The following is a 24,886-nucleotide window of genomic DNA, read 5'->3' on the forward strand; positions in this document are numbered from 1 at the left end:
ATGTTTCTGCCATGGGGGTTGTTTGACCATCATTCACCACATTGGTCAGTGTGGATTGGTGGACAGGTAGGTGCCCAGAATTAGTTCAGATATCACTCGCTAGTGATGTCATCCATGATCAGTAATCAAACTTGAGTCGCTGCTGGGTTCATAGTGCATTGCGCTAACAATTGCACCGCTACTACACCTTAAACATTGAATGTCATCATTGACCACGATCAATCCACAGCTGGATGAAGACCTCCCGGTGCTATCCGTGTATCTGCTTGAGTCCCGAGTGGTTGGGGTCATCTGAGTGGAAGTGGTGTGTGGTTATCCACGTCGGGTGAGTTTTCTCACCAACCTGCATTGACCAGGGTATAATGACTAACGGTCACATATCTTTCCCACAATTTTAACGCATCTTGATACATTAACCAGAATCTGAAAATATGAAATATTCATCATTACGAGGAAATAAAACAGGAAGGAGACAGACTCCTAAACATGGATTTCTCTTTTTCTTAGTTCTTTCGGTAAAGTCACGTTGAAGGGAAACAATAAAATAATCAAATATATATATAAAACAATAAAAATTCTTACGACGTTTCGACCATAACACAAACGGTCGTCATCAGGTGTGTCGGTTTGCATATATTTATTTTTAAACGGTGTATTTATTTATAAAAACGTTAGCGCCACACGCAGTGATTTGGCAGTATATTTAGAAGGACTAGTCCATCTATGTTCTGAAAAGAGGAGGGGGGAGACGAAAAATTTTAATGTATGCTGTCTGAAAGCCACTGTAAGCGTGAACAATCAATTAAGACCTGAAATGGTTTATCAAATCTTTCCAATGATTGCTAAGCCAGAATCCATCTTCTCGGTTGAAATTGTCTCTGTGCTTGTATATGTGGATAGCCTCATGAACGAATCTCTCATGGTAGCCAGATGGCTTACAAAGAACCTCTGTCTTGAAAAAGTCAATGTCATGTGAGCCTACTGAATTATAACAATGATCTGCCACGGCCGAGGTGTTGGTCCTACCGTGTTTAAGGTCTGCTTTGTGTTCACGAATGCGGTCCGAGACATGGCGTTTGGTTTCTCCAATGTAACTACTACCACAGAGGCAACTTAGTTTGTAGACACCGGGGTATTGTATGTCCGGAATCACATCTTTTACAGACGGAACCAGATCACGGATTTTATGTAATGTGTTGAAATGGACCTGGTTCTTGTGTTTATTCAAGATTTTGGTCATCTATTTTGTGACCCCCTCAATGTAGGGTAAAGTGATGGTTTTGAAAGGCTCCTCAAGTGGGTCCTTCTTCATGGTTTGAGTGATAGCTATGCGGATTGTATAGTCGGAGTAACCATTAGCCTTAAGAGGTTGGTGTACGTGCTTGAGTTCACTGTCTATGTGTTCCTGGTCGGATATGCATTGGACTCTTTGATACAGAGTCTTGATGAGAGAATTCTTCGGTGATGGATGGTGGTGGGAATCCGGCTTCAGATAAGCATCCGTATGGGTAGCTTTCCTGTAGACAGAGTGGCTCATTGAACCATCAGGTCTCTTTTTAATTAGGACATCCAAAAAAGGTAGCTTGCCATCTTTTTCGACTTCCATGGTAAATCTGATGGCTGGGTGTATGGAATTGATGTGGTCGAAGAATTGGTCTAGAGCAGGCCGGCCATGTGGCCAGATGACAAAAGTGTCATCCACGTACCTCTTCCATAAGGTTGGGCGCAGAGTGGCAGTCTGGATGGCGTCAGTCTCAAATTTCTCCATGAAAATGTTAGCTATAACCGGAGATAGGGGGGAGCCCATTGGGGTGCCCTCAGTTTGTTTGTAGAAAGTTCCATTCCAAGTGAAGTATGTATTGGTTAAACAGTGTCTCACCAGGGGGGGTACCTCAGTGTTTAGTCCTTGATGAACCAAGTCTTCAATGATTGCGATGGTGTCAGGTACAGAAACCTTGGTGAATAAGGAAACTACATCAAAACTGACAAGCAGGTCGTCTGGGGACAGGGAAATACCCTTGATTGTCGATACCAGGTGAGTAGAATTTTGTACCGCAGAGGTGGTTTTTCCAGTGAAAGGATGCAGGATTTCAGACAAAAAACGAGCCAGTTTGTAGGTGGGGGAGTTGATAGTAGAGACGATGGGACGAAGGGGTGTATCTACTTTATGTATTTTTGTTAAGCCGTATAATCTTAGTGGCCTGGCAGCAGAAGGTTTCGACGAAAACTGTTTAGATTGATCAATTAATGCGGTTGAATCAGAAATTATTTTGTTGGTTTGTGTGACGAGGCTGTTGGTGGGATCTCTTTTTATTTTTGTATAACTACCATCGTCGAGTAATTCTTTAATTTTGTTGTTGTATTCTATTTTATCCATGATGACAGTAGCATTGCCCTTGTCAGCTGAGAGGACTACAATATCATCCCTCTTTTTTAATTTATATAATTCAAAACGCTCATCTTTGCTGAGGTTGCTAGCTGGCATCTTAGCGTTTTTGAAGGTTGCAGCGATTTCAGATATTTTTGGCATTGCCTTTGTCGGCTGAGAGAACGACGTTCTCTCAGCCGACAAAGGCATTGCCACTGTCATCATGGACAAAACAGAATATAACAACAAAATTCAAGAACTACTCAACGATGGCAGCTATACAAAAATAAAAAGAGATCCCACCAACAGCCTGGTCACCAAAACGAACAAAATTATCTCTGATTCAACAGCATTAATTGATGAGAACAAACAGTTCTCGTTGAAACCCTCTGCTGCCAGACCACTAAGATTATATGGCCTTCCAAAGATACACAAAGAAGATACACCCCTTCGTCCCATCGTCTCTACTATCAGCTCCCCCACCTACAAACTGGCACGTTTTCTGGCTGATATACTGCGACCTTTCACTGGAAAAACCACCTCTGCGGTACTAAATTCTACTCACCTGGTATCGACAATCAAAGACATTTCCCTGTCCCCAAACGACCTGCTTGTCAGTTTTGATGTGGTGTCCTTGTTCACTAAAGTCCCGGTACCTGACACCATCGCTATCATTGAAGACCTGGTTCATCAAGGACTGCATACTGATGTACCCCCCCTGGTGAGACATTGCTTAACCAACACATACTTCACCTGGAATGGAACTTTCTACAAACAAACTGAGGGCACCCCAATGGGCTCCCCCCTATCTCCGGTTGTAGCCAACGTATTCATGGAAAAATTTGAAACTGACGCCATCCAGACTGCCACTCTACGCCCGACCTTATGGAAGAGGTACGTTGATGACACCTTTGTCATCTGGCCACATGGCCAGCCTGCTCTAGACCAATTCCGCGACCACATCAATTCCATACACCCAGCCATCAGATTTACCATGGAGGTCGAAAAAGATGGCAAACTACCCTTTCTGGATGTCTTAATTAAAAGGAGACATGATGGTTCAATGAGCCACTCTGTCTACAGGAAAGCTACCCATACAGATGCTTACTTGAAACCGGATTCCCACCACCATCCATCCCAGAAGAACTGCCTCATCAAGACTCCATACCATAGAGCCCAATGCATTTCCGACCAGGAACACATTACCAGTGAACTCAAGCACGTACACCAGGCTCTCAGGGCTAATGGCTACTCCGACTACACAATCCGCAAAGCCATCACTCCAGTCATGAAGAAGGATCCTCTTGTGGAGCCACTCAAAACCATCACCTTACCCTACATTGCAGGGGTCACTAAAAAGATCTCCAAAATCCTGAATAAACACAAGATCCAGGTCCGATTCAACACAGTACATAAAATCCGTGATTTAGTTCCATCTGTAAAAGATGCTGTTCCAGACATACAGTACCCGGGCGTTTACAAACTAAAGTGCCTCTGTGGTAGTAGCTACATTGGAGAAACCAAAAGACATATCTCGTACCGCATCCGTGAACATAAAGCAGACTTGAAACACGGTAAGACGAACTCCTCTGCCGTGGCAGATCACTGTTACAATTCAGTGGGCTCACATGACATTGAGGTTCTTTGCAAACCAACTGGCTACCATGAGAGATTCGTTCATGAGGCCATTCACATATACAAGCACAGAGACAATTTTAACCGAGAAGATGGATTCAGGCTTAGTAACCACTGGAAAGATGTGTTAAATCATTTCTGTTCTTAATTAATTGTAATTTTACGATGACCTTCAGACCGCAGCTCTTTCGCCAGCATTGCCTCTTAATACCTCTCACACCACGGTTAATGGTATGGTTTACAACATGGAGTATACTAGGGCTTCGCAGCTGTCTCTCTCCCCCTCCTCTGTTCCGACCATGGACGAACTCGTCCGTCTGAACGGGGCCCGTAGCTATCCGTGGTACGGAAATTTGAGGGTAAGAATCCACCCATTTTTTCACCATATAGCATTGTGATATATAACGACTTATGGTTGGTAGCTTAGCTGATTGGAGAATATAGAGTTTATTGATAACATGAAGGTAATTTATATTTTAGTTTTTATTGGTTCACTATATAGTACTGTGAATAGCTCAGATGTGTAGTCATTTCTGTGACCAGTCACTAGCAAATCACCCAGTTATTTCAATGCTAAATTCGCCTAGTTATTTCAATGCTAAATTCTCCTGTTTGATTTGTACTAAGTGCCTCGGTGAATGTGTATGCTCTGACTTCAACGTAACTATTTCTGTAGCAGTTACAAGCGAATCACTCAGCCATTTTAATGCTAAATTCTATGCTAATCCCATTATCAAGGGGTGCCTCTGCGGATGTGTATGCCTTAATTTAGCTATTTCAATGCTAAATTCTATGCTAATTCCTTTTAACAATGGGTGCCTCTGCGGATGTGTATGCTTTAACTTTTAACATAGCTATTTCTGTGACCAGTCACAAGCTAATCATTCAGCCATTTCAATGCTAAATTTTATGCTAATTCCTTCGTCAAGGCTCTTTGTTCCTCTCACACAGCTTAAAAGCCGTGATCTGAACGTGGCTCTCTCACTCCAGCGCTGTCCTACCAGACAGTCTCGCCCCCTTCACCTGATGAAGGCCGCTTGTGTTGTGGCCGAAACGTCGTGAGAATATTATTGTGTTATTTTATTTTATCAATTTATTATTTTATTCTCATTCTACGTGACTTTACCGAAAGAACCAAAGAAGATAGATGGACTAGTCCTTCTAAATAAACTGCCAAATCGCTACGCACGGCGCTAACGTTTTTATAAATAAATAAATAAATACACCGTTTTAAAAAAAAAATGTATGCAAACCGACACACCTGATGACGACCGTTTGTGTTATGGTCGAAACGTCGTGAGAATTTTTATTGTTTTATATATATTTTATTATTTTATTGTTTCCCTTCAACGTGACTTTACCAAAAGAACTAAGAATATGAATTACTCCAGTCACGAAAGCTTTAAATCAAAATGGATTTCTCTGTTAGATGCAGTCATTTGATGCCACTATTTGTGATATCTCAGGGAACACGATGTGACAAATCAAGCATACCAGCTTATATGGAAGAATGTCTCGATTCCAGCTCTCAAATCAACAGATAGACACGATGCTTATATAAATAACCACATTGTACAGCTTACCGACCTGCCAAGGAGTTAACCAGTTCTTTCGATGTCCTCTAGTACACAGGTAACTATAGGCTACAACAGGTGTTTCGTAAAGCCAGTAGATACACCTTTCTGCGGCCCACTTTTCAACTCCCACAAAATCAGCAGCCTGCAATACAATGCAGCGATACGGTCCAATTAACACTTCAATGGCGACTAATGGGAGATGCGAATGGACCGTGGAAGACTGGCCCACAAACTTCAGTTTGAGAATGCAGAGGACTAGAGGGAAAAATGCCAAGGAAATCCCAATCGGATACCCCCCCCCCCAATTTCTCTCTACGAAGAGTTGACGGCGGGGATTTGAGAGGCGGCAGCAGCAGCAGCAGATGGTGGCCGTACGCTTGTGGCAGCGAAGCCCCGAGTAGCCGTCCCTGCAGGTGCACACGCCAGGGAGCCGCGCAGCGCCCGCCGTTGACGCAGCCATCTCGGCACAGCGCTGTTCGGGGGGCATCGCCAGAGGCGCACGGGAGGAGGAGCCTTTATCCGTCGGCAGAATCCTTGCATCGGGTAGAGCTGCCCCAGACATCGTCGTCGTCGTTGTCGTCGGCCGCCAAGTGATCGGAGTGGCGATGATGACGCATTGGCGAATGTTCGTGCGTGTGTATGTGGTCACAACGGTGACTTCCTGGGCCTCAATTATGTCGGCGCAGACTTAAATGAGTACCTGGTGTGCTGTGGATACAACGTCAGCATTGGGGCGACAAAAGCGGCTTTGGGGCCGTCCATAAATGACGTCACGCGATTTTGGACGATTTTTGACCCCCCCCCCTCGTCATTGTCACAAATGTCTGACCCCCCCCCCCAAAAAAAAAGATAAAACATCTTCTTTGGTCTGGTAGGACAGCACTCCAGCGCTGTCCTACCAGACAGTCTCGTCCCTTCACCTGATGAAGGCCGCTTGTGTTGTGGCCGAAACGTCGTGAGAATATTATTGTGTTATTTTATTTTATCAATTTATTATTTTATTCTCATTCTACGTGACTTTACCGAAAGAACCAAAGAAGATGAATCATTGCAGTCACGAAAGCTTTAAATCGAAAGATAAAACATGCTTCAAATCGCTTTAAACTATTGTCATTGTAGTGCGTATTTATTGTGCCGCTGCACTCTGATGTTGTAGGAGAAAACATTTATTAACAAGTCTATTTAATTAAGTGGAACGTGTTGTCTATATTTATTTAAAGTTGCGCATTTTGATGTGACGTCACATTTATCACCCCCCCCCCTCGTCACGCATCGTCACAAATGTCTGACACCCCCCCCCCCCAGGTGCGTGACGTCATTTATGGACGGCCCCTTTGGCGTGGTGTTGGCCACACCACCTACTCGATACAAGACGTACACAAGCTGAAGAATCAGACTGGCGAACGAGAGGCACAATTGAAATAAATACATCGTGACACGGTTGGCATAGATGAGGTGAGAAGGAAAGGAGAGCACCCCATACCTCTGAAGAGTGGCATAACCTTTCCTATCATAGGGGCACAGCTGACAGTAATTCTAGAGGAATGGGATTATATTATTGCTGTCTCTGAGAATCGCGCTTCGTGTTTGATCGCTCTCATCGGATAGGGCGACCTGAAAAACTGGCGGTGTACTTTCGGGTTACCAGAGCACAGAATGCAAGCTCACATTCACTCGGGTAAGATGGGCTGCAAGCACAGTGGCCAGATGTTAACTATCTCGCCTGGTATACAGGAGGTCGTTGGTTCGATCTCGACTGATGCCTGCTGCTGTATATTTGGATGTTCTCCCCTTGATCGTGTGGCTTTTTCTCCGAGTCCTCCGGTTTTTCCCTCCCAATTCAGAAGCATGCGTTTGGAGTATTTGGCTGCTAGAAATTTTCACACGATAAGCCACTTCGTTGAGCTATAATTTGTGGCCAGGTCGCTTCTAAAAAAAAAGAGCTTTATAGCTCAGTGGGCCCCGGTAAAATAAAAAATAGTTTTAATTTAGTATGAGAACGCAACATTCTCGTCGGCAATGGCATAAGACAGGAGGCGGCAGTGTATACGTGGTGCATCTGCATTCGAGGCTTAGCCAATTTTCACAGCCTCAGATCAATCCACTGCTGGATGATGCCTTTCCCCATATTATATGGGTTGCTTCACCATACTGCACCACACTGGTCAATGCGGTTTGTTTGAAGGGGTCCAGATATCACTTCCAATTCATGTTATAGTCATTCCCTGTAATCGAACTTACAGTGAGGGAAAAAAGTATTTGATCCCCTGCTGATTTTGTACGTTTGCCCACTGACAAAGAAATGATCAGTCTAAAATTTTCATGGTAGGTTTATTTGAACAGTGAGAGACAGAATAACAACAACAAAAATCCAGAAAAACGCATGTCAAAAATGTTATAAATTGATTTGCATTTTAATGAGGGAAATAAGTATTTGACCCCTCTGCAAAACATGACTTAGTACTTGGTGGCAAAACCCAGGAGTGTCCCACTTTTGTAGAGGAAACCTTTACAGCAAAATCATCAAACACCCACCACCCCCACCACACTACCGTTCCCAAAGTCCGCCGAGTGGAAGGTCATGGCAACGCAAGAAAGTCGACTGATCTTTCACGAGGCCAGGACTCCCCACGCCCGTGTCTGAGGGTTCTAAGGTCAACTGTAGTTTAGATTAACAAAAATATCTGAATGCAACTGCAACTCACAAAATAACAAAATTAACCCAGAATGCACCAAATCTCGTCAGATCTTTGAAGCTCAACCGGGGAAGAGCCTGGGTTTAGTGCTTAATTTGAAGACTGTCTGGGAAAAGCAGACGTTTTATGCCTTGCGCTGCAAGTTGGCCAACAGATGTCGGTGTACGGTGACGCTTTTTATATTCTTGGTTCTTTCTGTAAAGTCACGTAGCAGGGAAACAATAAAATAATAAAAATATAAAACATCTATGCAGTTGTCGAGTGTTACCCCCCCCACCACCTTTCGTATGCACAGGTAATCTCCGAGTTACTCCGGTTTCCTCTCACGAGCCAAACAAGCTACAAAGGAATTGGTCGAACATCTGAACGCTGGAACTTCATGAATACAAAATCTCAGAAACAGTCAGGATTTCCTGAGTAAATGAACGGGAAAAAAATATTCTGACAGTATTATTATTATTATCACCCACGGATGCGCATGTGAATGCCGTTTTGTCAACAGCGCTGGATGCAGCAACAATACGTTCCTAACCTGAAGCTACGAAAAACCTCCCCTATGCATTAAGTGCCTGGCATGAGCAATTCACATTTTTCAGATTCCGTATTCAAAGATCGCACGTGTCCAAAACCAACGGCGCCACGTTCAAGTTGAAACCGGTTCCTTGCGAAGCCTCGGGAGGTACCGGTGGGGCGAGTGGGAGGACGTGTCTCACGGTGGGCCCCCCCCGACCCCAAACTCCCCCTTCTCTCTCCTCGCCGTCCGTCTCGATTTCCACCGCGGTTCTAGTTTCTGTACCGTGCCGCAATATCGGACCACAGCCTCTGCATGTCCTCCAGGCCCCTGGTCCAGAGCTCGCGTAGCTTCACCCAGCCGGTGCGCGCCGTTATCAGCAGGTAGTCGGCGTTCTGCGGGTATCGCAGGATCGTGTAGCGGGCCATGACCAGCGACTGGCAGAACCTGCGGGGAAAAGTAGACCATGTTGTTGTTGTCGCCGTTGCTGTCGTGACGGTTAATATCGTTTGTTATTCAAGAGGGTTTTTGCTGCCGACTTGTTGATCGGCTGGGATTTTAGCGTCCAGGAATTGCAGCCATAGTTGGATCAAGTCTCGTGGTCAGCAGCAGAAGTGCCAGCAGAAGGAAAGTCGCTGTCTTCATCTTTCTCGTCTCCAGCAGCAGCAGCAGTGTGATCAGCAACATGATCGTAAACAACATCGCTATGAGTGTCTTTTCTATAATCATCATCACCGTCATCAGCAGCATCCGTAAAAGTGCTGTTAGCAACATCATGGTAATCAGCATTATTATGTCTTAACTGTTACTGATCCCCCCCGTTCACCAACACACATTAACCAGCATGGTGAAGTATGGTCAACTACCGCGACGATCGACATGGCATTGGCAAGACCTTCATTCATCATTGGTCTGATGAAGAGCTTTAAATAAATAATAAAGCACGTTTCGATTTAAAGCTTTCGTGACTGCAATGATTCATCTTCTTTGGACTGTCCTACCAGACAGTCTCGTCCCTTCACCTGATGAAGGCCGCTTGTGTTGTGGCCGAAACGTCGTGAGAATATTATTGTTATTTTATCAATTTATTATTTTATTCTCATTCTACGTGACTTTACCGAAAGAACCAAAGAAAATAAAGCACTTTTTTTTTGCCGCACAATCATCGAGTTTATCGGATTCTCGCCAGACCTGGATTAATTCTCGTTACGCAACCGCCACAGGTTTTTGAAGCCAACGTTTCCCGATGCGGCCAACGGCGATCCGGGCAGACCCGACCCGAACTGCCCCGGCCCCCCTCCGCTCTTACCTGCACGCCACCAGGAAGTAAACGGCCCTCCTCTCGTCCTCGGTGAGGGCCTGCACGCTCTCGTAGCCGGCCAGGACGTGACCCCCGGCCTCCATCGCCTCGCCGCTCTCCACCATCATGTACATGATGGCTATGGCCAGGTCGTACACGTGGTAGCCGAACATCATCGAGTTGAGGTCCACAATGCCAGAGACGCGGTGCCGCGGCGCTCCCTCCGCCGACTTGGGCCCCTGCTGCTGCTGCTGCTGCTCGCTTCCTGCGGCCACCTCCTGCACCAGGATGTTGTCGTCATTGAAGTCACCATGGATTATGCCTGCGGCGAGGGGGGAAAACGTCGAATTTGATTTCGTCCGTTGTCTTTTATTGTTGACCGTCCTCCCCTCGTCGCCGTCGTCATCGTTCGTGCCCGTGACGTTTTTATTCCGGCTGCACGATTGGGGTTGCGCAAGCCGCGTGTGCGAGTCTAAGAATGGCCCCCGCAGAGTCTCAGTGAATCACCAACTTCTTCTCCTGCCTTCAAAGGCACAGAATTACAATAACCCACCAGCGTCGTACAACCCTGCACGGGGGCGAGATATGGAGCGGTGTGTAGTGGTATGCACACCGCATCACGAGCCCTTGATTCCCGGCCATGGAGAACATCACTGATATCTGAACCAGTCCTGGGATCCTACCTACATCCTCACCGACCAGCATGGTGAAGGTGGCAAAACAACCCCCATGACCCTACACAGCCTGGGAAAGCCTTCGTCCAGATAGTGCATTGACAAAGGGCTGTACATTATTATTAAGAGTATATGTGTAACAAAAACTGTTGAACACAATTTAGCATGCATTGAAAAATGATTCGGTAGTCTGAATGTAATAACCCTGTCATTTGATTTCACCTGTGATCAGTGTCTGTGCGAGTGTTCCCCATTACATGCATGCCTTGTAATGCATCTGTGTATGCTGGGTAAAAGTAATCACGTAAAGCACATTGCAAAGAAAATGCTTGCCACAAATGAATCACAATACCTTGCTGATCTCGTCAAGCAGCATAAACCATCATGCGAACTCGGGTGATCCTCGCAGCGGCTTTTGGCTAACCATCGAACAAACAAAGACGGTCACCGCATCGCGCGCTTTCAGATGCACTTCTGCGGCCGTCTGAAAAGCTCTTCTTTCCGATATTAGGAAGGCACTGGAGCTATGCACTTTTAAACCTAGATTGAACACTAATTTATTTTTGAACTGATTTTTTGTGTTTAGTTTGTTGTCCTTCCCCCGCACCTCCGATTAGCACGGTTGGCTACGTACGGTGCAAAAGAAGTTCAACGTACACACGTACGCGGCACCCGTCGTGGCTTCAAGGCCTCGTCGGTGGCCTGAAGCGCCCCTCGCCCCCTGAGGCATGGAGCTACGTCCCGGGTGAAGCTGCGAGGCGAGCGTACATCTGGTAAACTTGTGCAGGTTGGGTTGGATCTCCTCGCGGAACTTGGCGATGACCTCCCTGACCAGACCCTGGTTGGGGTCGCCGTCCAGAGTGAAGAGGTAGGACTCGAGCAGGTGGGTGTTTGATAGGTTCCAGATGAAATCGTCTCGTTGCAGGGAGTGCAGGAACGGGTGCTCAAACTATGCAGATGTTTAAAAACGAAGGCGGTAAGATGACAAAAAATGCAATACGAGATTAACATAGCATTGGCCAGTTGAGTACACATGTAAGTTAAAGGCAGCAAAACGTCAAGCTAGCAAAGGATAGTCTTCGTTTCAGAAAAGATGTTCTCCTTGACTTATTATTTTCTCTTCGGTTTTTTTCGGTAAAGTCACGTAGGTAAAACTATAAAATAAAAGAATAAATGAAAAAACTACATTTTTTTTCATTCTATCATTTTATAGTTTTACCTACGTGACTTTACCGAAAAAACCAAAGAGTATGAATCCTTGCAGTCACGAAAGCTAAAAATCTAGACTTATTATGCAGCTGAGGGTGGGGCTGCCCAAGTCCTGCGTGCGGCTGGCAAATGTTTGATTGGTATTTGTGAATAACAGGACACTTGAATGGATCTGAGAAGTAGTTTTGTGAGATCACCTTCTGTGGGCCATTCTCTAACCAGAGGTGATGCACAGAATGAGATGTTTTTTTCCATCTCATGACATGGCACCAATTAGCACAACTCATACAGCCCTTATCAAGGCACTGCCGTATTCAGTGTTGGTCATGTAGGGTGTTTGACCATACTTCGCCAAACTGGTCAGTGTAGGTTGGTGAAGGATAGAGGACAAGGGGGGGTGGGGGGGGGGCAGGACTGGTTCAGATATCACTTGCCACGAATGTTAGCCGTGGCCGGAAATAAAACTCAGGTGGCCGGGTTCGTAGCGCAGTGTGCGCACAACTGCGCCACCGCTCCACCCCGACGCTTGGAATAAAATTTGGGGGGGAAACAACAAAAATACGTTGTTCATAATAAAGGTTTATGGGTTAGATCGCGTTTATTTATAAATGTGTCGTAACCCTCCACCACCCGACACGGCCAATCAGCAAAAAAAAGTGTCACGTTGACAAAAAGACAAATAATTCACTACTTTAGCCCACCGGTGTGTTGAAGAGTGAATCCACATTTACAGTTTGAGTACGACGTTTCGCTGGTAAATACATCCAGCATCATCGGGCAATTAGCCAGAATGGTAAAGCCCTCGCTTGCTCCCGGTTTTATATAGAGCAGCAGGGTGACGTCATCACTTAACTCATATCAGGTGCAGTGATTAGAGGCGGAGGGGGGGGTATTGTAATTATATAATCGATTAGTAATCAGTCATTGGTTATGATTAGTAATGAGTTGTAGATTAGTAATTCTTTAAATCAAAATGTAATGTGTATTATTTAATAATACGCTTCCAGGCCGCACTAAGCCTGTAGCTGTCAGAGCGATTAAAGTTATTCTTGTTCCTCTCAATTTCAATGGATTCTCTAATTAGTCTTTGCCAGTAATAATTAGTTTTACACACCACTGCAACATTGTCAAAATCAATTGAGTGTCCTTGTTGACAAGCATGTTCTGCCACTGCCGACAGTTGTGTTTGAGATAATTTAATATTTCTCTGATGTTCTTTTAGTCTTACGCTGATGTTACGTCCCGTCTGCCCAATGTAGCAGCTGCCACATAAACAATTAATCCGATATACACCTTCTGTTGATAGTTAGGTAATGCGTCTTTAGTGCAAGATACTAGTTTTTGAATTTTGTGTATTGTACCAAATCTTACTGTAATGTTTTGCTTTTGCAAAACACGGGCTAATTTGTCAGTTACTCCTGAGATATATGGAATTTTTATTGTTTTAACAATCTGGTCGCTTTCAGCAGTATTGCTTTGCAATCGTGATTTGGCATTTAGTGCTCTGTTAATTTGAGCATTATTGTAGCCATTCTGTCGTAGTGCGTCTTTAACGTGTTTAATCTCTCTCACTAGACTCTCACCATCTGACACTGTTTTAGCCCGATGTATGAGCATCTTGATAAGAGAGGATTTCTGAGCTGGATGATGATGTGATTCTGCATTCAGATAGGCATCAGTGTGCATTTGATTTCTGTAAACGCTGTGTTATTTTGTGTTTTGCAAAAGCAAAACATTACAGTAAGATTTGGTACAGTACACAAAATTCAAAAACTAGTATCTTGCACTAAAGACGCATTACCTAACTATCAACAGAAGGTGTATATCGGATTAATTGTTTATGTGGCAGCTGCTACATTGGGCAGACGGGACGTAACATCAGCGTAAGACTAAAAGAACATCAGAGAAATATTAAATTATCTCAAACACAACTGTCGGCAGTGGCAGAACATGCTTGTCAACAAGGACAGTCAAATGATTTTGACAATGTTGCAGTGGTGTGTAAAACTAATTATTACTGGCAAAGACTAATTAGAGAATCCATTGAAATTGAGAGGAACAAGAATAACTTTAATCGCTCTGACAGCTACAGGCTTAGTGCGGCCTGGAAGCGTATTATTAAATAATACACATTACATTTTGATTTAAAGAATTACTAATCTACAACTCATTACTAATCATAACCAATGACTGATTACTAATCGATTATATAATTACAATACCCCCCCCTCCGCCTCTAATCACTGCACCTGATATGAGTTAAGTGATGACGTCACCCTGCTGCTCTATATAAAACCGGGAGCAAGCGAGGGCTTTACCATTCTGGCGAATTGCCCGATGATGCTGGATGTATTTACCAGCGAAACGTCGTACTCAAACTGTAAATGTGGATTCACTCTTCAACACACCGGTGGGCTAAAGTAGTGAATTATTTGTCTTTTTGTCAACGTGACACTTTTTTTGCTGATTGGCCGTGTCCGGTGGTGGAGGGTTACGACACATTTATAAATAAACGCGATCTAACCCAAAAACCTTTATTATGAATAATATTGGTCGCGAAAGCCTACATGTTAAACTGACTAACTTCTATGGGGAGGATACTTTTCTTAAAACCAGAAAATTGGAGAAGCTCCGCATTAAGCGGATGAAATTGATATCTTCACTGGCGTTCCTCAAAAGGTGCAGAGATTCAAAGGTAATACCAAACGCAGTTAAAATAACACATCACATAAAGTCTTCTAAAGCTAACCAAATACTACACAAAGCTAGCGAATTATTATTAATAGAGAGAATACAGCACAATAGGAGTGAATTATCTTACATTTCGGAATCGCTAAAGCAGTTACACTTAGATATAAGCAATAGTGTATCTATGCATTATTGGAATATAATCGATAACATAACACAACAATCGGCTCATAATGTGTTTAAACTAACAAAAACTAACCAAATTAATACATTTTCTAGACTACATAATAAACAAATCCCTACTGAAAACCAAAAATTTAAAAACAAAACCGTACTGAACTTGACTAACACTGTATTAACCGGTGACATGGTCTCTATCCTTTCTAAAGGCCTTAACTTTGCCGTTACCCCACACACAATTCCAGTGGATGAGATAATTGCTGAGGTAGAATCAGCAGTTAGACTCCTTCCACATAATGAGGCAGAGATGACTAGACATGAGATTGCTAAAATAATTGAGAATAGCAAAGTTCCAAAAGTAAATATTAGCTCTAACGAGGCAAAAGCCTTAAGAGAGCTGCGTGTAAACAAGGATATCCAAATCCTAGCAGCTGATAAAGGCCGCACTACTGTAGTGATGTCACGAGCCGATTATGATAATAAAATTAGAAATTTACTAGAGGAAAGTACCTACATTAAAATTAAACGAGATCCAACTAATACTTTAGAACGTAAGACCACTGCAATAATTGCAAATTCATTAATCCCTAAAAATGAGCAATACCAAATTAAGCCAAGGGCCTCAAAACCACCTAGAATCTATGGGCTACCAAAGATTCATAAAATCGGCATCCCATTACGACCCATAGTCAGTACAATTGGCTCTGCCACATATCAATTAGCAAAATATATAACCCAACAAATACAGCCCTACATCGGTAGGACATCTTCATTCATAAAAAAATAAATTCAGAACATCTTGTGAATGTGCTTAAAGATATTAAACTTACTCCTGATGATATTCTGGTAAGTTTTGATGTGATTTCTCTATTCACTAAGGTTCCAGTGGACGAATCGCTTAAATTACTTGATACACTAGTAAAGAATACCGGTTTACCAAAAGATATTCCGAAACTTGCTGGCCATTGTTTAAATAACACTTACTTCTTATGGAGAGGGAATTTCTTTAAACAAAAGGAATGAGCAGCAATGGGTTCTTCTTTATCCCCTGCTACAGCAAATTTGTACATGGAAAACTTTGAAATAAGAGCACTTGCCTCGAGCACATTAAAACCATCCTTTTGGTTTAGATATGTGGGTGACACTTTGGTTGTCTGGCCACATGCTAAAGATACACTGAATGATTTTCTAAATCATCTCAATGCACAAAACCCGGCCATCCAATTCACCATGGAAATGGAGGTGAATAACACACTCCCATTCCTAGATATTTTGCTTGGACATGGCCTAAACGGTAAAATAACACACAGCGTTTACAGAAAGCAAACGCACACTGATACCTATCTGAATGCAGAATCACATCATCATCCAGCTCAGAAATCCTCTCTTATCAAGACGCTCATACATCGGGCTAAAACAGTGTCAGATGGTGAGAGTCTAGTGAGAGAGGTTAACCACGTTAAAGACGCACTATGACAGAATGGCTACAATAATGCTCAAATTAACAGAGCACTGAATGCCAAATCACGATTGCAAAGCAATACTGCTGAAAGCGACCAGATTGTTAAAACAATAAAAAATCCATATATCTCGGGAGTAACTGACAAATTAGCCCGTGTTTTGCAAAAGCAAGATTTGGTACAGTACACAAAATAAAAAAAAACTAGCATCTGGGACTAAAGACGCATTACCTAAATTATCAACAGAAGGTGTATATCGGATTCATTGTTTATGTGGCAGCTGCTACATTGGACAGACGGGACGTAACATCAGCGTAAGACTAAAAGAACATCAGAGAAATATTAAATTATCTCAAACACAACTGTCGGCAGTGGCAGAACATGCTTGTCAACAAGGACACTGAATTGACTTTGACAACGTTGCAGTGGTGTGTAAAACTAATTATTACTGGCAAAGACTAATTTGAGAATCCATTGAAATTGAGAGGAACAAGAATAACTTTAATCGCTCTGACAGCTACAGGCTTAGTGCGGCCTGGAAGCATATTATTAAATAATACACATTACATTTTGATGGAAAGAATTACTAATCTACAACTCATTACTAATCATAACCAATGACTGATTACTAATCGATTATATAATTACAATACCCCCCCCTCCGCCTCTAATCACTGAAGCTGATATGAGTTAAGTGATGACGTCACCCTGCTGCTCTATATAAAACCGGGAGCAAGCGAGGGCTTTACCATTCTGGAGAATAGCCCGATGATGCTGGATGTAATTACCAGTGAAACGTCGTACTCAAACTGTAAATGTGGATTCACTCTTCAACACACCGGTGGGCTAAAGTAGTGAATTATTTGTCTTTTTGTCAACGTGACACTTTTTTTGCTGATTGGCCGTGTCGGGTAGTGGAGGGTTACGACACATTTATAAATAAACGCGATCTAACCCAAAAACCTTTATTATGAATAATATTGGTCTCGAAAGCCTACATGTTAAACCAAAAATACGCCGCTTGAAAACCAGTCATTCGATCACTTGGAAGGACTCTCACGTTGCTAATTATGAACAGCTGCGTACGTTCCGAGCAAGTGGGCTCGTTACGTCACATTACACTTGCTTACCGAGAGAAAAGGCTCGCCGAAACTCAAGAGTTTTTTTTTAAGATTGTCGCAGTAAGGGGTTGGGGAAACTATCGCTCCGCATTTCCCAATGAAGTAATTTGCGAGTTATTTCTTTTTTGGCTTTTTACTTTGGCGAATATTCTCATATTCTTGTTTCTTTCGGTAAAGTCACGTAGAAGGGAAACAATAAAATAAAACAAATATAAACAATAGAATTTTCACGTTTCGACTGCAACACAAGCAATCATCATCAGGCGTGAAAACCACAGCAATAATTTTTTTTTTCAAATTTCCTTGTTGTGGTTTTCACACCTGATGACGATTGCTTGTGTTGCAGTCGAAACGTCGTGAGAATTTTATTGTTTTATATTTTTTATTATTTTATTGTTTCCCCCTCTACGTGGTGACTTTACCGAAAGCAACAAGAATATGAATCCCTGCAGTCTCACGTCACCTGTCAAGAGGCGCTCGTGCGCTCGTACCTGCTGCAGGGCTTGGTGGATGCTCGCTGCCAGCTTGCCCACCTGGTAGTACAGGCTGCCATCCACCAGCACCCTGGACAGCAGCACGCCGGGCAGGTTCGTGAGCAGCCGCACGTTGAACTCCTTCTCTCCTTCGCCGCAGTCTGAGAATTCACAGCAGGAGTCGCCACCGAGGTCAAGAGGTCACCACGGTTAGTGAAATCTCACCGTCGCTTCCTTTTGCTGGAACATAAAAAGCTGTTCGGAAGCTGATATCGGAACCTCCAAGGTCTGGCCAAAGTGTCAACTCACCACTTTGCGCCCTGTGTTCATTACCCACGTGCTATACTACACAGGGTCTCTAATGAATTGCTCAACTGATAGCCAAGGCTACTATTCTTTTTTTAGGAAATTAAGCGACAATTTGCTGCTCAGCATTAAATGGTTAATAACAATAATGAACGTGCCAAGTCCGATATATAACGCACATAAAATTCGTGTAGTCTTTAAAACGCCAATCTCTCAAGCAACTTGAAACGAGTATTTCTGTTCCCCCCCCCCCCCCCAAAAAAAATAGTAAATTGGAGTGATTTTTTTCTCATGACTTTCTTTCACGGTACTATTAACGCAGAAATTAATAACACGAACGCATTCCGAAATTCGCATTCCTATATGGCCTTGTTGTCTAAACCGCTATAGCTAAATAAAGCATTTGAGAGGAATAATACCTCGCCACACCCATGCGTAAGGCATCGGCCAAAGTTGCAACGTGGCATGCAACCCTCGTGCCTTAGCGCACGCTGACCGGAACCGCGGGCAATTCGCCCAGGTTCGGGCCAGAATGGATACGTCAGCACACGAGTCTAGCTGAATTCCCTGGGTTCAGCTTGAGCAAATTACTTAGGAGCAGGGTGAATGGGGGCCCATCTGCATCAGGAGGCGACTTTTATCGCTCGTTCCATCACGTAAATATAAGGGTCAGCGGCTTTCCGTGATCTTCGCATTCCAAACACGGCGTTGGGCGGTGATGTCAGCTCACGCGATGAACCCCGAGCCTGGGTTTAAAGGAGCGCTGCTAGCCCAGGCATTATAATCAGAATATGTACTTTTACTGGAGGAATCTGATGAGCTATGAAGCACTTTGCTTTACAAATGTTTAGCAGCCCAGTGTTGTCCCAACTACAGCCCGTGGGCCAAGCCCGAACCACCAAAATTAATTCATTCTGGTCTACAGGACAACTATCCCGCCACGCCTTACAGGAACTAATTAAGTACATGTCTCAGTCAGCAATACTCACTTGAAATTACACACGACAACCGTCGCCCCCACGCCCGCCCCCCAACTGAAAAGTTTGACAAGACCCTCCCGATATTCAGTGAGGCTCTGCTGTGAAAACAAGTGTAACGATGATGATTACAATAATAATAATATTAATAGAAGTGATGCGATGCAGGTCGAAGTGGGTGTGGGGGAGAGATAAGCTCTGTATCGACATGTTTGCATTTCTCTAAATCTCTCCTCTTGCGGATAGATCTTTCTCCTATCTCTTCCATATAAATATCATATTTCTGATTAAATCTCTCTCTGAATGAGTTAAATGATGACATGACCCTGCTGCTCTATTTAAGACCAGGAGCAAGTGAGGGCTTCACCATTCTGGCGAATTGCCTGATGATGCTGGATGTAATTACCAGCGAAACGTCGTATTCAAATATTGTAAATGTTGTGGATTCACTCTTCATCACACCGGTGGGCTAAAGTAGTGAACTATTTTGTCTGTTGTCAACGTGACACATTTTTTTACTGTTTGGCTATGTCGGGTGGTGGAGGGTTATGACACATTTATAAATAACGCGATCTCACCCAAAAACCTTTATCATGAATAAATCTCTCTCATATCTCTACAATATATCGCTTGTGACATATCTTTCCCGTCTATGCTTGTTCATGTAATACATGGTTTTGGTTTGACGTGTTCCCCTTGTCAGCCAATCCGGAACTCGATGCAAAGAGTTTGACGTTTGCTTCTCAGGGTCTCGTGGGAAGATAAGCAGAAACAAAAATTACGATTTAGGTTTTGTAAGTATGTTGAAATTCTTTCGCACCATACGTACGTAGCCAACCGTGCTCATCGGAGGTGTGGGGAGGTGGAACACACTGTGCAGTTGGCGAATGGCGGCGTCGGTGAACTGTACAAACATTATATCTACCAACCTGCAGGTCAGTAGATGAGAAAACAGCAAGTGTGCTTCTGATCTCTCACCACAGATGTTATCGTCTCGTCCGTGTGGCTTTGCTGTGAGCAGTCATTCCAGTTTCATCCCACACACCAAACATTGTTTTTTTAATATATATGAAGAATTTACAAAATATCACAATGTGGACCTTGGGCCAGTACCAACAAGCAGTGCGTTACATCCACCAACCTCACAAAAACTAAAAAGTATGATCCTTTTACATCACTTATCGTCAGTGGAGTGCGACCCAGTATTATACCACCGCCTCATGCTCGGATATTGATCGTTGTCTTTGCAAGTATAAACCAATGCTGTGTTCGTATGATTACTATCAGCCTATGACTAAATCACCTGGAATGTGCCCTATCATAAGATCTGAAAGCTAAGCAGGTTGAGCCTGGATTAGGGCTTCTATGGGTGACAATCGTGCATTAAACAGGCATCACAGGCTGCTGCGTGGTGCTATGTTGTGGGGGCCAGAGTTCAGTTGCAGCAAAATCAATTGTACTGCACTGTACATCTATTAAACTTGATTTGTCACTTTCGTGACTGCAGGAATGACTCTTTGGTTTTTTTCAGTAAAGTCACGTAGAAATAAGAAATAATAATAAAATTACATAATAGCATACGACGTTTCGATTGCAACGCAAGCAATCATCATCAGGCATAGAAGAGCTAAATTTAAGAGAGAGAGAGGAAACATAGAACCGCAGATATATATACAGACACCTAAGTAGAAGGGAGTTCACACAGAGACACAAAGAGAGACACAACGTACGGAGCACAGAGAGATAGGGTCTCTGTGCCGAGGCCTTAGCATGTAGGGGGAGACAAAGGGAGATGGAGACGCACATCAAGTAGAACAAGATTTAGTATTATGTACATCTCTTCTCCAATGTCTCTGCTCCCGGGACCCACGCAGGCGCAGCTCACCGATGCTCTCGAGCGACATGATCTTCCCGCTGATGTTGTCCACCACCTCCTGCATGGGAAGCCCCTCTCCCGCAGGAACCTCATCATAGCCATCTGCACCTCGAGCATCTGCGGCCGCTGGCTGTCCCACGTGTTGGTGACCTTGAGCACGAACTGGCGACCGTCGCGCGCCAGCACGCGGTAGTTCTGGTCGACGTAGCTCGCCAGCGGGCTCACCCCCGCCACGCTCACCCCGTAGAGGCGCTCCACCAGCTCCGCCGCGCGGGACTCGCTGAGGCACGGCTTCTCGTGCTCGCGGCCATCGTCCTGCGGCGCGGCTTGCATCGTCTTCAACGGACAAAACGAGGGCAATCAAAAAGCTTTTGGGTTTTGCGAGTGCACGTTGGCGTTCGCTCCATTCGTGCAGCGCAAGGCGCCTCCGATGAGCACGGTTGGCTACGTACGGTGCGAAACAAGCTCAGAGTACACACGAGGCTACACCCTGGAGGCGCTACGCTTCACGGACAGCCCACAGTAGTTGTCGCATTTACAGAGTTGTGCCGACACACGTGGCATACTACTTATTTAAATTACATCTCCGAGATCTTTAGCATCCGACTGTGAAGCAGACAGTGCGCAATATTTACAGTTCATACACCCACAGCGTTAACCGGGGCGGTCGTGGGACTCGTACCACAAACATCTGCAACGCGCTACCGCTCGGCCATGAAGTCAATCGATCGATAAGCGATCAATAAACACGTCTCTTTGCTCGCATTACATTTAATAGCAACACATTTCACCGAACAGAAAAGCACCACTTAAACATGTCAGATAAGATTCGTAATAACAGAGAATTCTCCTTGTGTATTTCAGTGGAAATACAGCCAGTGCCTGATAAAGTAGCATTACTGTAACTGGAATTTTAACAAGAACCGTGGGTTTATGCAGCATTGGGGAGCTGCAGCTATGGCCCGAGTAAACACCTTGTCCCTTAAGCACGAAATCACGTGTTCAAATTCCACTGGATGTGTAATTGTGTGAATAATAATCAGGGCTTAATCTGTCACTGAATATTTTCCGGGTCGCTGGTGCGGAGTGGAGTGGGCAGCACAGCCCCGGTAGCCACGGCGATAGCGAAAGGTACACACTGGACGTGGTGTGCCGGGTGTCAGCAGATTTTTCAGAGTCGCTGACACAGAGCAGCCCTGGCCGAAATTATCTCCATACATATGTAAAAGGCAAAGTTGTGATTATGTGTGTCTATTCAAAATGTTTAGCGTACTTTCCGACATGCAACAAACTTGAAATTTGCCATGTGGGTACTTTCCAGACTGTACACCACGCAAAAATTATTAAAATACACTTTTGTGTTTTTTTCTGGGGGGAGGAGGGGGGGAGCTCAATAATGCATTTTTTTTGCACGGCAAGTGAGCTGTGACGTCAAATCTGTCACGTGACCCACGCATGTGGAAGCTTAACGCATTGTAGTGTAGCGGTTAGCGCACTGCGCTACGAACCCGGCAACCCGAGTTCAATTCTCGCTCACGGCCACCACCGGTGACGATCGACTCAGCCTCAAATGAGTAATTGCTGTGGTGTGTGAACATCGCCACTGGGGACACAAAGGCGGCCGGGCGTGGTGCTGTCACCCACCCCTTCGTCTGTATAGATAAAAGGGAAATTTGTGAATATGTGTGTCTGTTCGAAATGTTTAGCATACTTCCCGACATGCAACAAACTTGAAATTTGCCATGTGGGTAGCTTCCAGACTGTAAACAATGCAAAAAGTATAAAATATACTCTTTGGTTCTATTGGGTAAAGTCACGTAGGTGAAAATAAAATAACAAAAAATCACGACGTTTCGGCCACAACACAAGCGGCCTTCATCAGGTGAAGGGACGAGACTGTCTGGAGGACAGCGCTGGAGTGAGAGAAGCCACGCTCAGATCACGACCTTTAAGCTGTGTGAGAAGAAAAACACAAAGCGCCTTGACAAAGGAATTAGCATATAATTTAGCATTGAAATGGCTCATTGAAATAGCTAAGTTAAAGTATACACATCCACAGAGGTACCCCTTGGCAAAGGAATTAGCATAGAATTTAGCATTGAAATAGCTTAGTGATTAGCTTGTAACTGGTCACAGAAATAGCTATGTTAAAGTCAGAGCATATTTCACGTAAGCAAAACGTGCCAATTAGTTACTGCTTCAGCACACTGGTGTATTGGATAGTAAACCCAGAACATTTACCATTAGAGTATGACGTTTCACTGATTATTACAACCAGCTTCATCAGGCGATTTGCCATAATTGTGAAGAAGTATTCCTGTTTCCGTCTTTGAAGTCAACTCAGCCTTAAATGAGTACTTGGTGCAGGGTGTGAACATCGCCACTTGGGAGACAAATGCGGCCGGGCGTGGTGTTTGGCCACCCACCCCATCGTGTGCTGGGCCGGCCTTCATAGGTGTTGGCTCCCAGCCATTGCCCCGAGTCTGTTAAGGCTATACGGGGGTCTTTGTCTTTGTGTGTATGAGATGCATGCGAGTGTGTGTGTGTGTATGAGATGTGTGTGTGTATATGAGATGTGTGTGTGTGTATATGAGATGTGTGTGTATGAGATGCATGTGTGTATGAGATGTGTGTGTGTGTATGAGATGTGTGTGTATGAGATGTGTGTGTGTATGAGGTGTGTGTGTATGAGATGTGTGTATATGAGATGTGTGTGTGTATGAGGTGTGTGTGTATGAGATGTGTGTGTATGAGATGTGTGTGTGTATGAGATGTGTGTGTATGAGATGCACTGCTGTATAATAATGTACTACTCACTACTGAGTACACAGTCCCCACTGTGTTCACAGCTACCACCCCAACGCACGCATAAACTCAACTCAGTCATTAAAAATGTTAAGTTATGTTTAGCAAACAATAGTCATTGCAACGTTATACTTGAATCTAATAAAAAGTTTAAGGCACTGCTGTATAATAATGTACTTGTCACTACTAACCACACAGTACCCACTGTGTTCACAGCTACCACCCCAACGCACACAAACTCAACACACACACACAGTGCGCTAACCACTGCACCACCGCTCCCCACACACACACAGTGCGCTAACCACTGCACCACCGCTCCCCACGTCCACCACAACCTGGCACCCGATGATGTATCGATCGGCTCGGCTCACCGTGGTTGCTGCGCCAAGTCACCTGCAGTGAAAATCGATTTAAATTTCGATTAACTATACTCGCGCCGATTCCTAATGGGATAACATTAGGAATCCATTATAGTAGAGTTACGGATGTATGAGTCGATTTCCATTGGGATAACATGGGAATCGATTTATTTGTGGCTTAGGCTAATAAAATCGATTTGCATTGGGATAACATGGGAATCAACAGTGGTCTAAAATGAACCTTCATTAATCGATTCCTCCTGTGTAGACGTGGGAATCGACCACGTTAGACGATCACGTGTGTGGGCGTGGTCTCTCAACGTCAATCAACCAGGTAGGGCGTTGACTGGTGGAGAGTTTGGGATCTGATTGATTGATTGATTGCTTCTGTGGACAGGTGTCTTTTATACAGGTAACGAGCTGAGATTAGGAGCACTCCCTCTAAGAGTGTGCTCCTAATCTCAGCTCGTTACCTGTATAAAAGACACCTGGGAGCCAGAAATCTTTCTGATTGAGAGGGGGTCAAATACTTATTTCCCTCATTAAAATGCAAATCAATTTATAGCATTTTTGACATGCATTTTTCTGGATTTTGTTGTTGTTATTCTATCTCTCACTGTTCAAATAAACCTACCATTAAAATTATATTTCTTAAAATTATATTTCTT

The 24,886-nt window shown here is 44.1% G+C and overlaps 1 protein-coding gene across 1 annotated transcript; it reads right to left on the reverse strand.

Annotated features, from left to right (window-relative positions):
• Positions 1-7,892: 7,892 nt before the first annotated feature.
• On the reverse strand, positions 7,893-21,439 carry LOC142915638 (hydroxylysine kinase-like). The gene is made up of 5 exons (XM_076061357.1): positions 21,061-21,439; positions 17,911-18,053; positions 11,530-11,710; positions 10,097-10,409; positions 7,893-9,234 (listed from the first exon to the last, which is right to left on the reverse strand). Exons 1-5 carry the CDS (start codon positions 21,113-21,115, stop codon positions 9,060-9,062), a joined length of 867 nt encoding a protein of 288 aa, XP_075917472.1. The 5' UTR covers positions 21,116-21,439; the 3' UTR covers positions 7,893-9,059.
• Positions 21,440-24,886: the final 3,447 nt, after the last annotated feature.

The sequence above is a fragment of the Petromyzon marinus genome, unplaced genomic scaffold (assembly GCF_048934315.1).
Source record: "Petromyzon marinus isolate PM22_M1 ecotype Great Lakes invasive population unplaced genomic scaffold, UKy_Petmar_22M1.pri1.0 PM_G_Scaffold_33, whole genome shotgun sequence".
In the NCBI taxonomy this organism is placed as follows: domain Eukaryota; kingdom Metazoa; phylum Chordata; class Hyperoartia; order Petromyzontiformes; family Petromyzontidae; genus Petromyzon; species Petromyzon marinus.